Source organism: Strix aluco, chromosome 8, assembly GCF_031877795.1.
Source record: "Strix aluco isolate bStrAlu1 chromosome 8, bStrAlu1.hap1, whole genome shotgun sequence".
In the NCBI taxonomy this organism is placed as follows: domain Eukaryota; kingdom Metazoa; phylum Chordata; class Aves; order Strigiformes; family Strigidae; genus Strix; species Strix aluco.
Genome location: NC_133938.1, coordinates 7,575,896 through 7,592,979, shown reverse-complemented (window position 1 = coordinate 7,592,979; position 17,084 = coordinate 7,575,896). Strand labels below are relative to the sequence as shown.

General features: G+C 37.9%; 1 protein-coding gene across 8 annotated transcripts in view; it reads left to right on the top strand.

The window, feature by feature from the left end:
• Positions 1–17,084, top strand: part of OSBPL9 (oxysterol binding protein like 9) — a 66,413-nt gene that overhangs the window by 7,623 nt on the left and 41,706 nt on the right. For 4 of the 8 annotated variants that reach the window (XM_074832057.1, XM_074832055.1, XM_074832056.1 and 1 more), the window contains exons 2-3: positions 3,545–3,595; positions 7,436–7,514. In XM_074832057.1, the coding sequence (XP_074688158.1) occupies positions 3,545–3,595; positions 7,436–7,514 (130 nt within the window). Of the gene's footprint in view, positions 1–908; positions 1,053–1,332; positions 1,352–3,544; positions 3,596–7,435; positions 7,515–8,708; positions 8,778–13,629; positions 13,712–17,084 lie in introns of those variants that run through there. The other 4 variants (XM_074832060.1, XM_074832059.1, XM_074832063.1 and 1 more) reach the window with 4 other exon arrangements.

Here is a 17,084-nt window from a genome sequence, read left to right as displayed (position 1 = left end):
AAATCAGGGTGGTTGGGATTCTGCCCTCCCTTGCACTAGGACTAGCTCTCATCTTCCCTGCACTTAGCTGGTTGAGGGATCTAAACCAAACCAAACGTCTCTTCTGCTACCTTTGCTTTTTGTCTCATTTGATTCCCTGCCTGAGTGCTTTGTCTGGCATGCCGGAGGGCCTGGAGTGTGTGGTCCGGACAGTCAGGCCTGATAGGTTTCCAACAGCTGCTGCAGAGTTGCATCCTCAGTCCAGGTATTTTCTCTCCTGCTAGGATTATGCCAATATTTCTTCCTGAAACCACCAGAGGGAGTAATAAGCTCTCACTAGTGTCCTCCCATTTTAGGAGAACTCTCAAGGCAGTGAATATAAAAAATGAAAGTACTCTAGTGAGGTGTGTCCCAAGTGTATACAATTTCTGATAGGAAATTGTTGGAGTACTTTGTTTCTAGATCCTTTATTGGTTTTGAGTTTTTGAAAACAAAAATTAAAAAAAAATCTTCCCTATGTAGAAGTTTTCATTCAGGAAATGTACAAAGAAATTGTCTATCTGTAGAATATGTTATGGATGCACTGCTGGTCTTCCATTTCATTGATGTATTGATGTAAAGTAGATTAATGTTGATGGTTTCTAACATTCAGAAGACAACTCTGACAAATTAGAGACTGAATTGAATGAGAGATCAGCAAAAACATTTTTTGAAGCTCTGACTGCTGTATTTTTAATTTCTATTTAGTGAATGAGACACTGCTTCATGCTTTCCTTGTAGCTATATCTCAAATATGTAGAGATGAAGAATAATTTGTTGCTGTTAAGACTGATACTTCTCATTTCTGTCTTTTTTTTTTTCCAGTGATATCAATAAGATTTCATTCTCTAATGGCTTCAGTGAAAATAGGGCTGGTCATAAACGCATCAATATATTGTCTAGATGGAATCGTTAAGATACTGTTGGAAAGAAGTGGATATTTCAGAAGATGACAGCAAGAGAATCTGTTCATGAGACACCAGCGATAGCTGTGTTTTTGTGACCTGAAAGAACATAGTTTGAATATTTGGGTGGTAAGAGAGAAGGGGTAGTATTAGACAAGACTGCCTTTGCAGACAAGGCTACAATGGCATGTAATTTATTATTTATAAAACAGAAAGTGTGTGAGTAGATGAAAACCAGAAGACATTTTGCATCTATCAGAAAACTGAGTATTTAGGATGACTGAAATGTTTTCTTTTTTCTTTATCTTAAAGAGTTTTTGTGTGTGCTACTTGGGCTTGCCACTATTGCCCAATAACACTTACGACATTGGCAGAATGTTACTGACAAATCTACCTGAGTCAGTGCTGGGAATAGCTGAAAGTTCAAGGTATCACAATTTCAAGCTAGAAGTGGGTTGGCTGTTTAGAATTGCCTATTTGGGAGGGTGTGTTTTTTTCCCTGGAATTCCCTTGTCAGTGCTTCAAACAGATACTAAAGAAGTCCAGTAATTTAGCTGCAAGGTAGGCTAGTCTACAGGTTTGAGCACTGGTTATGAATGTAGGAATCCTGTTTTCTGATCTGGGCTCTTACTGCTTAAATGGCTATAAACATAACTTTTCTAACTTGTAATGAAAGCAGGCTGTACTATCTAGGAAGTAGACATAGAACCCTGTCTAAACATGAAATTTGTATCTATATGAAAAAGGGTATGGATCTGGGAAACTTTCTGACAGATACAATTTAATTTGTACAATTCTGCCTGCACAGCTGGATTTTGTTATGCGGACACTTTTCTGAGAGTAGGAGAAAAAGGAGAAAGGTGTAAATCAGTATACTGCCAATTTTTAATATTTAGAATCATAGAATGGTTTGGTTTGGAAGGGACTAGTTCTAACCCCCCTGCCGTGGGCAGGGACATCTTCCACTAGACCAGGTTGCTCAAAGCCCTGTCCAGCTTGGCCTTGAACCCTTCTAGGGAGGGAGCACCTACGACCTCTCTGGGCAACCTGTGCCAGTGTCTCACCACCCTCACAGGAAAGAATTTCTTCCTTCTATCTAATCTAAATCTACCCTCTTTCAGTTTAAAACCATTACCCCCTGTCCTATCCCTACACCCCTGTTAAAGAGTCCTTCCCCATCTTTCCTGTAGCCCCCTTTAAGTACTGGGAGGCCACTCTAAGTTCTCCCTGGAGCCTTCTCTTGTCCAGGCTGAACACCCCCAACTCTCTCAGCCTGTCCTCACAGGGGAGCTGCTTCAGCCCCCCTGATCATCTTTGTGGCCTCCTCTGGACCTGCTCGAGCAGGTCCGTGTCCTTCTGATGTTGGTGCCCCCAGAGCTGGACACAGCACTGCAGGGGCAGGTCTCACGAGAGCAAAGTAGAGGGGGAGAATCCCCTCCCTCGACCTGCTGGCCACACTGCTCTTGATGCAGCCCAGGACACGCTTGGCTTTCTGGGCTGTGAGCGCACATTGCTGGCTCATAGTCAGTTTTCCATCCACTAATACCCCCAAGTTCTCCTCAGGGCTGCTCTCAATCTGCTCATTGCCCAGCCTGTATTTGTGCTTGGGATTGCCCCAACCCATGCGCAGGACCTTGCACTTGTTGAACTTCATGAGGTTTGCCTGAGCCCACCTCTCCGGCCTGTCCAGCTCCCTCTGGATGCCATCCCTTCCCTCCAGCCTGTCGATCGCACCACACAGCTCGGTGTCGTTGGTGAACTTACTGAGGGTGCACTCGATCCCACTGTCCATGTTGCCAACAAAGATACTAAACAGCGCTGGCCCCAACACTGACTCCTGAGGACGCCACTTGTCACTGCTCTCCACTTGGACATCGAGCCATTGACCACAACTCTTTGAGTGTGACCATCCAGCCAATTCCTTATCCACTGAGTGGTCCGTCCATCAAATCTGTGTCTCTTCAGTTTAGAGACAGATGTCCTGCAGGACATTGTCAAATGCTTTGCACAAGTCCAGGTAGATGATGTCAGTTGCTCTTCCCTTATTCATCAGCGCTGTAACCCTGTCATAGAAGGCCATCAAATTTATCAGGTACTGTCTGCCCTCAGTGAAGCCATGTTGGCTATCACCAATCACCTCCTTATTTTCCATGTGCCCCAGCATAGTTTCCAAGAGGATCTGCTCCATGATCTTGCTGGGCGCAGAGGTGAGACTGACTGGCCTTGTAGTTCCCCGCATCTTTTTTTCCATTTTTAAAAATGGGGATTACGTTTCCCCTTTTTCAGTCAGGAATTTCTCAATTCCTTTCTTCTTCACTACTTTTTACTTTCTGTAAAGGTGTCGACTGCATCTTCTAAGTATTTCTTCAAGGTATCTACAAAACTTCTTGTATTGGGGTATTCTTATTTTTTGAAGGATTAATTTTTCATACCATGGTGGTATACTTTCTTTTGTGTGAGAACTAACCTATTTTGTAGAAGAAGTTGCATCTTGTTTAATCAGTCAATAAAACATTATACAAAAATGCTTTATTCTTTTCTCAATTGCTTTGAATAACTAACTTTCTCCTTGCAATTCTTACTGTATTTGTTAATCCAGTGATCTGTTCTTTCTGTTTCAGTCAAAAGACAAAATGATGAGAGGATCACGCCGAGGGTGTGTTAGACTCAGGGTAAGTGTTGTTTTATTCAGTATTTAATGACTTACTGTGTATAATATGGCTTAATGGAGAGAACTGCAAGGAGACTTTTGAGGTTTGGGCTCTATTCCTGACTCTGCAAAATACTGAAATAGTGGAAGTATTTAAAGAAAGAAAATGTTAGAGGTCAAGTGATGTGCTGGGCTACCTACATTCTGTAATTTTCTATACTGTATAAAAACATTGTACATTTTATACATAGTATGAAAAAAGCATTATATGATTGAGATGGGTTAGTAGCATTCTATGGAAAAGTTGCTGTTTGCAGTTCTCATTTCTTTGTGTGTGGAGATACGTATGTATATACATAAATGTTCTGTACCTATGGAAGTCATTGCAAAATGCTTCCGTCTGTCCTTCTGATTTGCCCTTATTCTCTGTGTCCTCCATTCTGCCTGTTGGACACACTTTAGGCCTGCCACTTGACTGTGCTTTTGCTTAGTGAAACAAAAAAGGACTGGAAAGGGAAGGAAGAACACAGAAGGCAAAGTTTTTGAAATATCAGCTGCAGGGGGTACAAATTGGGGAAACAGAGGTAAGAAGATGCAGAGCGGGAAAGCTGAGTGTTACCTGTTTGAGGCACTCTGGATTGGGACGTTTAACCTTGAGTGCTGCTGTTGTAGCTTGAAATGACAGTACTGAAGTGAGGTGGGAATGCTGTGATGTCTTTGCACATGTCTGGTTTCTACCTTGTGGTCATGCACGTATCAAAAAATATTTATTGCACAAGTCCTTCTTCTATTCTTTTTTTCCCATTCCATATAGAATCTCTGGTTCCAGTATACCACAGTCTTGTGAAGAGCTGATTTAAATAGGGGGAAGGAGTCAGGAGGATAATGGGTATGAATGGGAGCATTTTGAGTGTATTGAAGTAAGAGAAGTATAGGGAAGGTGAGCTGTGGTTTGATGTGATGAGTGTTGCAGCAGACCTCTGCTTCTTCCAGTAATTCCTTCTGTTGTTACTTCTTTCTAGTCTTTTTGTGGGCCTAATAAAGGGGTACATATAGCCTTTTGAGAGTCATACAGAGAATCTCCATTCACTTGGATTCCAGATGACTTTTTTGCACTTTCTCTTGTTTAATGTACTGGTATCTTAATTAAGAATTTCTTTAAGGGTAATGTAAACTCAAACCCCACTGTCTAGAACATAACATTCCCAAAGATTCATGAGGATGTTTTTTGCATTGTGCAGAAAAATTTAGTCTGAAGAACCATGCCTGCTTTAATGGTGTTGTAAGCCTGTCAGTGTGGAGGTTGGCCTCAGCCTGTCAGTTTAGGAAATATTAAAAGTGAACAATCTGTTCAATATTGCATGATCCATCTTTATATGTATTTAACATAAAACAATTCCTTTCTCTTCCCCCATCTGCCGCTCTCCCATCCCAAATTACTCTTTGGAGTTTTCTGAAGATTTGCGGACTCCCCCATCCTTTCTCTAAATGTGTGTGGGGTTTTTTTGTAAGGGAGGAAGGAATCTTTCTTTTTTCTGCTTTGGTAAAGCAGCTCTTCTGGCAGATGACAGTGATACTGATAGCTGAACAGATGGGCTTCTGCAGTCTGAAATTCTATCAAAGAGGTTTTCTGTTTAGAGTAATTGTTGATTTGTAACTGTAGGTGTGAACATAAACAAACATGTAATTTAAGTAATTTGGCTAAAATACTTCCTTTTTTCCTGGATGGATTTTTAAAAGCTTGTTCCTCACCTTTTTGCTCTTGATACACATTTCATAGGCCTGAAGTTTCACCTTCAAATTCTCTTGTTGACTGTCATAGGGTAGTTAGGAAGGTGTGTTCATAGAGGAATCTGTGTCATCTATACAATGCTTAAGTCCACTTAAATTTTCTGGAATATACACTTAAGCTTTTACACTTCAGGTTTTCTTTTTCTTGTTCATATGTGTTATCTGCATGACAACAGAAGCATCTTCTATGCTTATTCTCAGACCGTTTGCCTCAGCACTGCAATTAGAACGTGTGCACTTTACGCAGCTTTGTGCTGAGATTGCAGACACAGGTGTGCTCTTCCTGCTCCTCAGTCTTCTCCCACCACTTAGGAGGGAGGCAGGACTTAGCTGTCCTAGTCTGACTTTTTCAGCCTTACATTAGTTTTATCTATATTCTCTGGGGAGTATATCTTGGTCATGTTCTTGGTGTCTGACTTAAAGATTTTTTTTGATGTAGCTGGTGAGGAGAATGATATTGTACAACTTGCAGTGATCTTTTGATTTGTGTAGCAAAACATGTACATAAAGTGCCAGACATTTTTTATGTCTTCATATATTTAGAAAAAAACCCAACATTCTGGCAAAATGAATCTGGCCCATTATGTCATGTTACTGGCACACTGCATGATTACCAGATAGTCTCCGAATGTAATGGCTAGTCATCTGGTGGTGGTTGTGTCCTGGGACTAAAAGCATTCAGAATTGTACTGGCTTGGGTACACTTTTTACATGCTTCTTCTATAGTGATCACAGAGCTGTCTTGAAAAGCCTGTATGGAAGATACTCTTGGAGAAGTTAAGTGGTACACTTTTGGCAGAGAGGGAAGAAAAAAGTTTGGAGCTATCCTTTCCTGCTAATATAGCCTTGAAGCTATACAGTTGGTGCTGTTCTTAAATAGGACCTGTTCCTTCCAATCTGTCTTGTGGTGCCTGTGATGGTCACAGCCATACATGAGCTGGTACCATTGGCCAGAAACCTCATATAGGGGCTATGAAGAATGTGTGTGAATAAGATTGATTCAGACCCCTCTGCCCCCAAGTCTGTACCAAAACAATTCTTATGTTTTGGCCAGCCTGATATATACCTGACCCCCTGCTCTGCAGTTGCTGTGTGACACTGGCTGAATGAAATGAAGCACTTGGAACTGACTCACAGGTGCTTGTAGTACTATTACTTGCTGTTTACTCTGACAGTAAGGGCAGAATTTACCCTTTAAATATGTGCACCTTCCAGTGATGTCTGTCTGTTTTGTGGGAGGGGGAAGGATAAAACAGATCTTGATGCTATGTCTCCTGGAGAAGAGAAACTGAGCAAATTCATTGGTGGATTTTGAACTAAATGTTACAATTTGTTGGAGTTGGCAGAGGCTCACTGTTGTCTTTTGGGTGGAACTGTGTTATTTATTAAGTGTTTGGGAGGACAGGAATGAAGATGTGGATAGATTTGCAAATAGCTAAGCACAGATGGCCTTTAACTCTACGATTTATTTGCATTTCCTTCTAATAATTCATGAGGAATTAGAAGACAAAGCTAGCTGCTTTTGATGTATTCTGGAGACTTATTGTTAATATTTACTTAGGGACTGAAAATTAGATCATGCAGTGTACCAGTCACATGACATGATGGGCCAAATTCATTCTGCTAGAATGATTTATTTTTTTATAGACTGGTAGATAAGATCAGGTCAAGAACTTCTTTTTGTAGAGTATCTATGAATTAGTATTTTTATACATGGAAAGTACTTATAAAATATTGCTCCCTGCTCTTTTAAAATATAAGGTGGAATGTAGTAGAAAACTGTTTACTATAATGATGCTGTAGTGTAAAGCCATTGCAAAAATAAAAGATGCATATTATTATCCAGAAAATCAGTTTTACAAATAATTACAAAATGTTTTTTTCTGCAACTAAAAATTTATTAAAGATCTGACTTGCACCCTATGACTAAACAGAGAATCCTTCCACTCTTTACTGTATTCAGTTTGCTTCTAATTTGTCAATGCTTTTTAAATTCCAGTGGTGTAGTGATAGAGTGTATGCTGCTGATGTCACTGCTTGCCTTATCAGGATTTTGTTCTTTGTTTCACAGGGAGCTGTGATTGGTATAGACGATGAGGACGACAGCACCTTCACAATAACTGTTGATCAGAAAACCTTCCATTTTCAGGGTGAGCTGAAAGAAGAGATTGTTTTTTCTTATAATAGATTCCACTTGTATTTGATGGATGATTTTAAATGTTTGGCAACAGAACAGCATGAATGAGCACACTGAGAACATTCTGGATCCAGGGGTGCTGCAGGTTAGGCAGGGATTTACATCTGCAGTGGATACATATGTGCTAGAAAGAGACTGTGGCTCTGGCAGGATTTGGAGATTAAAAATGTAAAGAATATATCACTCAAGGGGAGAAAGTAATGGGCTTCTGATTATGGGTTTTGCTTACAAAACGTTTCTGATCTTCGTTATCAAGATACAATTATGCATTTCTGTATGAAGAGAATCAAGACTGGTCTGAAGGTTGCAATTTGTATCCAAATAGAACTTAATGCTCAATTATGAGGAGACTAGAGGCAACATTTGGCTTAAAGGTGGAGCTTTGCTTCAAGATTTACCAGCTTGCATTCATTTCATCTACATTTCTGTGTCTTGTCTGCCAGTCACCATTTCTCTGCTATTATCCTTTTATTCACATTTACTAACACCAATGCCATCTGCCACTGCTATGTTTCGTCATTGCATGCTATGGTTCACCGGTAGAAAGGGTAAGGTACTATATAATTGTTATGCACTCCTTAAATTATTTTATCTGCAGCAGTAGGACAAAATACTGTGATAATATTGACTAGAGAACTTCTATTTTCTGAATGTTAAAATCCTAGGGAAGTGTGATGAAAATATTTTTCAACCAACATTTGTTAGTCCTTTTGCTTTTCCTTTAAAATGTAGTGACTAAATCATTTAATTGCTTTGCATAGAGCTGAAAACTGTAAATATCCAAGAGGCACATTTGCATTTAAGCAGTCAGATTAATTTATATAAACTGGAATAATTCTATAACCTATATTTTACTGTACATATTTTTAAATCAGTGATTTGGAAATGGGAGTTATCATTAATACTGCTGTGTTTGTGAGAATGTTTCTAATGAGAAATGTTAATTGCACACCATATTGTCACTGGCATCCGTATTCCTTGTGCTACAGTTCTTCCTAAATGCTGCTGCTGCTGTACTCTGGCTTTTCACTGCATTAAGCCTCATAAACATACCTTCATAAATGCTGAGCTCACAGCAGTACTTGAATCTACTGTTCCCAAGGATAACTTGATAAAATGCAAGCTGATTGCTAATGCAGTAATTGAATGCCATACTATGGCAGTCTTTCAGTACTGTGAAGCTAAATACTGCTGAATATTTGAGAATTTGATACAGGTAAATCTAGAAATCTCTCATCTTTATTTACTAAGATATACCTTTTTTTAATATGTCTTATTTGCAGTGATTTCTTATATGCTATATTCTCTTTTGGGTAGTCAGATGTTTTAAAATAAGTTTGACGGTATTTGCTACAAGTAATGTTCTGCTGTAAGTAATATTCGTAATTTTTGAACACCAGTTTTGTCACATAACATTTCATGCTTTATAATCTCAATTTGTGTGCATTTCATGTCAGGTCAGGATTCGTGTATGCTCCTTTAGTGTAGAACTAAGATCTTGTACACTATTTTCTGTACTATGTTCTTTCTGTTAGTGTATTATGAGGATAACACCCCTGATACCCAGAAAATTGTAATGATACAAGCACAGTATTAATATATGTGACTGTAATGTGAAAATGTGAAAAGACAGGTAAGATATTTGTGCTGGGATATTTCAGTATGAAACAGCTCTGTGGAACTGTAGTTCTTATGGTCACTATAAATCTATTCTCACCTCATGCAACCCTTGTGTCATATATATAAAATGTTTGTTCATTATATTAAATTAGTTCAGTATTACACAGGCTTTAATTTATGTGAAATATAGGTCACTATCAGTCATGAATGGCAAATAGGTAATAATGTAAATACTAAAAAATATATTCTGAGACTACATAGGATACGGAGAACAGATCCTAGGAATAATCCAAGAAAACATACAGTATTCCTAACAATTTCTTTTTAAGATTTTTTTTTTATACATGATCCAGATAGAACTTTTGTTCTGTGAGATTGTCATAACTATAGATACATTCATCCCTTATAAAAGAAGTCTTGTACAAGAGAAGACTGCTGCAGAAATGGCAACTTTTTAAAAGATACAATCTCTTCCTTCCTCCTTACTGCCTTCCTTCATTCTCAAAGACAGCCAGGGATCCAAATAACCTAGAGCCTAGATGGGAAAATGTCAGAACTGTAAAAATACCAAGGTTTCAAAGATCTGCTGACCTGTGTCTAAGTTAGGGTTCCATCTGCAGTGGAACGGTTTTTCCTTCAGGCTCCAAAAAAAATGTTTTCATGTACTCAGACTTTAAGTACTGATTGGTGAAGACTTGAATCTTCCTTGGCCTCAGTGAAATTTTGCTGACAGGCAGTGATAGAATTTGAATTTGGGAAAAGAATGAAAAAACTTATACTGGATTAATTATTTCTTAATGTCAGTTGCTCTAAATTGCACATCTGTCTAACACTCTAGAGATGTAAGTAATGAGATGAAGGGCAAATAAGTCATTTAAAGATGTCTGGTCAACTTCTCACAGGAATGTTGTTCCCATATCTGTATGTATATGTGTAACTGAATTTCTGAAGCACTAAACCTCCAGCATCTCCCACTAAGATTTGTCTGTCACTGGATCTTGGTAAATTCTGAGTCTTTCCACTGTGTAGTTCATATTTTGTTGATGCCTGTGACAGTCTCCCTCTATTCTGTTTGCACCTGTGCTTCCTAGTGGCTATCTCTGTATTGACCATTAGTAAAAGTTAAAAAGTTTTTATTACAAAGAAAATGCAGGCTTTGAATGATGACTATGTAAATATCAAATGATATCCATGTACTTAGTACCTGGGTATAAAGGAAAGAAGTGTATTGAATAAATATGGGCAATAAAACAAACAGCATGTTTTGTTTTTACTGTCAGCTTAACTTTAGCTCTCCCAGAGTGCCCAGCAGATTTTTTTCCCTTTATTTTATTGTTACTATGGCTGTATTGATACCTGTTCACATTGGAGGGGGGAGGGAGCGGTAGAATGTCCACAGAAATTTAAAAAAAGATTTAAAAGTAATGTATTTCATCTCCTGATTGGTCCTTGTTTGGTCATACTGTATATCCAGTTTCATGGCTTGATTCTAAGGCTTCTGAATTAGGGAGATCTCAAAGCACTCCCTCATGGGGTTTGTTCAGATTAAATGCAAAAATCCGTTCAAGTTGCTGCAAGACATTTGGGATAATACTCTTACTCTAATGTACCATTCTGTCAGGAAGCTCTTTCTTGGTAATATATTTTATCTGGCTGTAATACATGTCCCTGTTCTAAATGTTCCATAACCTTCAAACACTGTGAGTTGTTTGTTTTGTTTTGCTTTTTTCTTTTAACATCTTCATATCATTACCTAGCTATAAGCTCTTTCCATTTGAAAAGTCAGTTCTTCTATCCTTCGTATCATTTAGCTGCTCTTTCTGCTACTAGATGCTCATGGCTTAAATTCAAGAGTGGGAACATGATGTTCAAGATAGTCTGGCAAGGGTATTGTTGCCTGCCTGATATTGGAATTTGTGTCTAATCTGAAGCAATAATGGTTTTTGTTTGAACTGAAATACTTCACTAAACACACATTGTATACAGAAACAAGAATTCAGATTTTTAAACTGCTACCTGAAAACTCAGGTCTTATTTTTACAGCCTGCAGCACAGTTCCTCGGAAGGCAAATCAGTCTTGTAATAAAGGATTGAAAGGTTGGAAGCAGTCCAGTGCATTGATCTGAGATGATTTTGCTTTAGCTTTTGTCTTTCCTTTCCTATTTCTGCCACAAAAGTCTCTAAGAAATGAAGCATGGATGTTGCTGTGCAATTTATTCTCCTATTACATGAAAGCTGTCAGCTAGTAAAGGGAGATTTCTCCTTCTTCCCCATCCTGAACCAGTTTCTAGCTTGACTTGTGACTGCCTACCATCCCAGCTGAAAAAAGAGGTGAGATATGCACAGGAAGAGGTTGCCTTAATGTTACAGAAGTAGGGAATTTTTCTTAATGTGGGACACAGCTAAGGATATACCGGGGTCCACAAAGGCCTTAGTTGCTGAGCAGTATCAGAATTTGAGATTTTAAGTATTTGTATTAAGTATCAAAATTAAGTATAATGGTTTTAGACCTGCGTTTCACCACTACTTGGGAAATAGTCAATATCTATAATCTTCTATAAAACCTGAACATTGTTCACCAAATAAGATGACAGGAAGCTGATTGCCCTTGTGATATGAAGAAGCACTTTAGTCTATCAGATTACCCAGTTTAAATAACAATTCATAAATTGCAGCCTTTTCCCCAAAAAGCTTTGAGAGCTTTTTTAATTTGGTACTGAAACATCCCTAGAAAGAGATTTTGGTGTGAAATCTTGGTCTGTGCTGGTTTCCTCAATGATGTTTATAACTGCTGTGACCACACTGTTTGTCCTAAGCTAACATTTTTCATGGTCTTTTGGTGTTCTGGTGATGCTGAAACAGTGAAGTCCTCTATGCTATGCTCAATGGTGCTTTTATATTACAGAGGAGGATGAGCAGCTATGTTAAAGAGTAAAGCTTCCAGCCTTGTCTCTTCATACATTTACATAAGATCTGAGCTACTTGTCCTCCACCCTTTAAGTGACCAGCTCTGTGCTGCACAATGTTCTGCATCTCATCCTCTCCCAACTGGCAAAACTGCAAAATTCCTCTGCGAACCAGAACTAGCTTTAGCTTTTGCAGTATGATTTTTCTGTCTTCCTCTCTCTTCTGTCTCCCTCCTTTTTGCTACTAATGCATTATACTCATATTTTGAGTGGTTGGAGTCTGTGACCAGAGCACAGGGAATGGTGCGTGGTTGTGCTTTTACTGTTTCATGCAGTTCCTGCTTGCGCTTGCAGCATCCTGTAGTATAATTGTCTATTTTCTAATTGTACCACGAGTATGCCATTTTTAATGGGGCTACTTCCACTTAATTTTTATGATCATATATAAACACCTCTTCATTTTCCATTTCTTGAGGCTGAAATAGTAGATTTCAAAATGTATGTTAAACTTGAGAGTAGCAAAGAAAATAATACCTTGAAACAGTATCTGTGTGATGTGTCCGATTGTTTTCTTTTTTCCTTTCTCTAGAAGAAATAGTATATTTATTGCTTGTTACTTTTGGCATATATATGAATCTGTTATCTCAGCTGTACATATGATACATGGCAACTATTTTGGAAGGGAAGAAATGGTCAGAAAAGGTCTCACTATAAGGAGAGGAGGGATACTGAGAAGTTCAACGCTCTTTTCCTTCTTTTTTAACAAGAAATTCCAAGTAGCAATAAACTTGAGTTTAACCTGTTAAATTGAGAACCGTATTATTGGCTAAGGAAAACGGTTATATTTTTGTTCCTCTATTTTGTTTCTTTTTTTAGTTCAAGCCAAAATATGGTTTCTACCTTAAACTAGTAGTTTCTGAGCTAATTCAGTGTGATCTGCAATGGCTTTTAAATGCAAATATACCTTGAAAGCCATTTCCACAGAATATACTATATAAAGTATTATTTAGTGTTACTATTACTGGTATTTACATATTGACATTCTCTAGTGAAAACCCAGATACTTGCAGGTTGTCCCACATTCAGAAATTTTTAATTGCAAAATTACACGTTGTGTTGTATGAATTCCCAGAGAGAACTAATAGCATCTTGATTGTGCCTTTCCTTTGTCACACAAGTTTCCACATGAAGGTATGTTTATGGGCTGTTTAGAAAGCTTGCTAAAAAAGCTTTTGAGATTAGGTAACAGTGAAACAGCAGTTTAGTTGGTTTCTCGAGATCACAGATTAATCTTACTAGTACATTGTACACAGGAGACCATTTGATGCTTTTTCTTTGGACAAGATTAGACTTTCAGTTTTGTAACTGCACAGGAGTCTTCTGTAGGTACAGGGAGATCAGACTGGTCAAACACCTGCAGAATGAAAGGAGGGTTGATTTATGTGTGTGGGTGGAGAATGGCATCAGGAGGAAGATTATTAGTAGAAGGGAGAATAATGACTGTGACAACTCCAAAATTACGATACAGAGGAAATAAAGTACTGAGACTGTTCAACCTACTGACAGATGTGGGAGCTGCATGTGTTAGCAGGGTATTTGTAAGCAATGAAACTACAGTATTTTGGTAAGACTTATGTGAAACCTTGCATGTTTTTCTATGGTTTGAAAGGCCTTCCGTGCCTTTATAAAGCTATTTGTTTAGCCACAGAACAGCTCTTTGATGTATGAATTTTCCACCTTACTGCACACTACTGATAAAATCTCTCTCCATTGAGGTTGGTGGCAAAAATCCTATCGATCTCAATATAGTCAGAATTTTACATCTATCTGATTATTTGTGTGTAAATATACTACATTAGTTCTGCGCTTGGCTGAGAAAAGACAGGAATTTTGCATCAAAATCAGTGGAAGTTTTGTCAGAATGAAGGCTGCGTAATTGATTCTATTGACTCTGGATGTAATAGACTTTTTCTAATGAGTTCTGCCTGTAAGTAGGTCACAGTGAATGAAAATAAAATATGCATTTCATTTTGTGACAGTATGGTGTATTTATAAGTAGGCTAGTGATTTCTTTAACTAATTCTTGAGGTTTTTCTTTCATCCTAATGCCCATGTAGATGCACACAGAAGAAAAAAAAAAAAGCACCAGTATGCTAATTCTGAGGTGATATGTTTTGTATATTCTGTCTTCCAAATACTGCTGTGCATGACCTAGAAATGCTAGTGGTAAATGCTGTATCGTGGAGCAGAGTTGTTAAACTTGTTTATATCTAATCTTTAGATGCTATCAAGCTTAGGCTAGAAAAAGTAATCTGTTTTATGCTGTACTTTAACATTTGGTATATGTTATATAAACACATATAATCTCTTCACAACAAAGTAAATATTATAGGAACTCTAAATTACAAAATTTATTCTCTATTTGGGAAATTAATAGAGGCTGAGAGCATTTAATGTAGTTGCATTTCATTTGCCTTCTTATCCTCATAGAATAGAACTGTTTAAAATCCCTGCCATATCTGACTTGGCAGTTTGGGAAATTCAGAGATAAGAGACTATTTTAGGAATTGTAGAATATAATTTTTCTGGATTACAGAAATTCCTCAGTAGAAGCAATGATCTTGTCTTTAGTAGTTTTTTCATTCTATAATTTTCTCCTTGGTAAAATAATTGCTTTCCTTTGTAGCTCCTCTAGGAAAGAGTTCGGGAATTTTTTTAGTATAAAATGCATCCATTTTATCTTAAAATATCTTATGAATAAGCTCAACCACACAGATCACAAAACTTGCATGTCTTTGAAAACATTATTATCATATCAAATCTCACTGTAATGCACTTACATACTTTTTAAGTGTGCTTCTCTGAACTAGTCATAAATAGGACTGTGATTGTGTTAAGCACCCCATGATTCAGATGTCACAATAAATTATACAGGTACCTTTTTGAAGGATGGACTATAGACACAGAGGAGTGAAAGGTTAAGCATATAGGAACAAATTGTAATCTAGCTCATAAATACTGATTCAAATAAAAAAATGTAAAAATAGCTTAACTGATATAATCACGGTAAATTTGCAATGTTTCAGCCATTAATGATTCCAACCTCTTGAATACAGAAGTCAAATATATAGCTCTGTCTGGATTTAGCTGGCTGCACGTGCAAATACTCACTGTTAAATTGCAGTAAAAACTGAGTTAATGATTCTGGTACTTGAAACAGAGAAGAGCACAGGGACTGTTAGTGTTCTCTCAACTGCAGACAGCATTGATATTTTTGTGGATTGTTGATGCCCTAGTACAATTTGAATTTCAGCTGACAAGTTAACTATCGCATTAACCCTGCAGACTAAGAACCACAATGAATATTCATGTAATATAGTGGGGCCCTCTAATTTCTTTTTCTAATTAGTATAAAAAAATTGGAAACATTTATAAACAGCTGAAGTAACACCTTTATGTTTTTTGAGTGCCAGGTATTGCTCATGTAGGTGTCTTGGTCTTTCTTATTTATCTTTTGTAATACTGTTATTCTAGAGACAGCCTAGGAGAAAGTAACTTGTTTCTCTCACCCCCTGCCCTTCTCTTTCTAGATGTCTTGTGTCAGGAGGGACCAGAGATCATTCCTCTATTTTTATATACGCACAGATGCTAGTGAAATTCCTTGGACTAGACAATAATTGGCTTATCCCAAATACGTTGGCAGAAATAAATTCTGGAGTAGCTTTCCTATAGGAATTGGGGAGGGTGGGAATTAACTTTAAAATGGAGCCTGATCAAATAATGAAAAAAGTTGGAGTGATTTCAGGGTATTTGAGACATAGGACTAATGAGTTGAGGCATTCTTGTCCCCTATCTGCTGAAGAAAGCTTCCAATGAATATTATGTAGTGTGCATCGCAAACTTTTTAGCTGAAAAGCTATTAGAGCTTTTTCTTTGGCCAAAGTTGCCCTCCTTAAATGAAAAACGGCTTGGGTATCTAGCTTTCCCTACAGATGGGTAGATAATGATCTCTGACCATTGTGTGTAGATTTTTCCCATAAATTGTTTCTGAGTGTGTTGGCTAATCTCTTTTTTGAATGTTCCCATTGATTTTTTTTTTTCGTCAGTGATCTTTTGGCAGCTGTTCAGTTCTAAATTGCTTTTACCATTAGGGAGCTTTTACTTGTACCTAATCTCACAGCAGCCATTTTGATTAGATTTAATACAACTTTTCTTGCAGCTTGCTTTACTAAAAACTGCATCCTACTTTTTTCTCCATGGTTTTCCTAAAAGAGTGTATGGAGGAAAGCCAGGAGAATCTGCTGTTGAGGATGGATGGTCTGAAAGTTAAACCAGTGTCCTGAACAGAGAGTGCTTAAAAGGTTACAATGTTGTGTGTTCTGTGCAGCAAGCAGGCTTCTCATGGCAGTGATCCTGGATTTATCATGGCCGAAACTTTGTCTTAGTAGCAGGGTTGATGAGATTCATGTGTTCTACCTAGGGATTGATCATGCATGCTATGCCATAAGCTTGCAATGTCTAGTATACGAGGAAAAGATACAGCTTTTTTCCTTCTGCTGAACCCTGGTAGAAAGAGCTATAAAAGGGCTATTAAAGGAATTGAAGCTTCAAGAGTTTAGTTTGTTTATGAGCATGGGAAAGTCAGTTCAGTTTTGGAACTATACTGATTTGGTTGGTTTCTAGGTCTTCCCTGTTGCTGTAAGCCTTCTCTGTTCTGTTAGTGGTTCATATACAAGTCTTAATGTGATGACCTTTATTAATGGGCTACTGTACATTGAGATTAGTGTTTAATACAGTGACCTCTTTTTGCTGGCAGTATGGAAGGTCATAGGAAGTCTGTTGCAATACAAGGATTAATTCACTGGTCTGCAGCTTAATTGTTCCTTTTTTAGTTTAAATAATTGTGGGCAAAAAATTTGAACATGGGATTTTTGAATCCCGTGAATTACTTGGTAGCTCCTCAGTGACTTGTACCCCAGTTCCCCAGTAAGATGTTC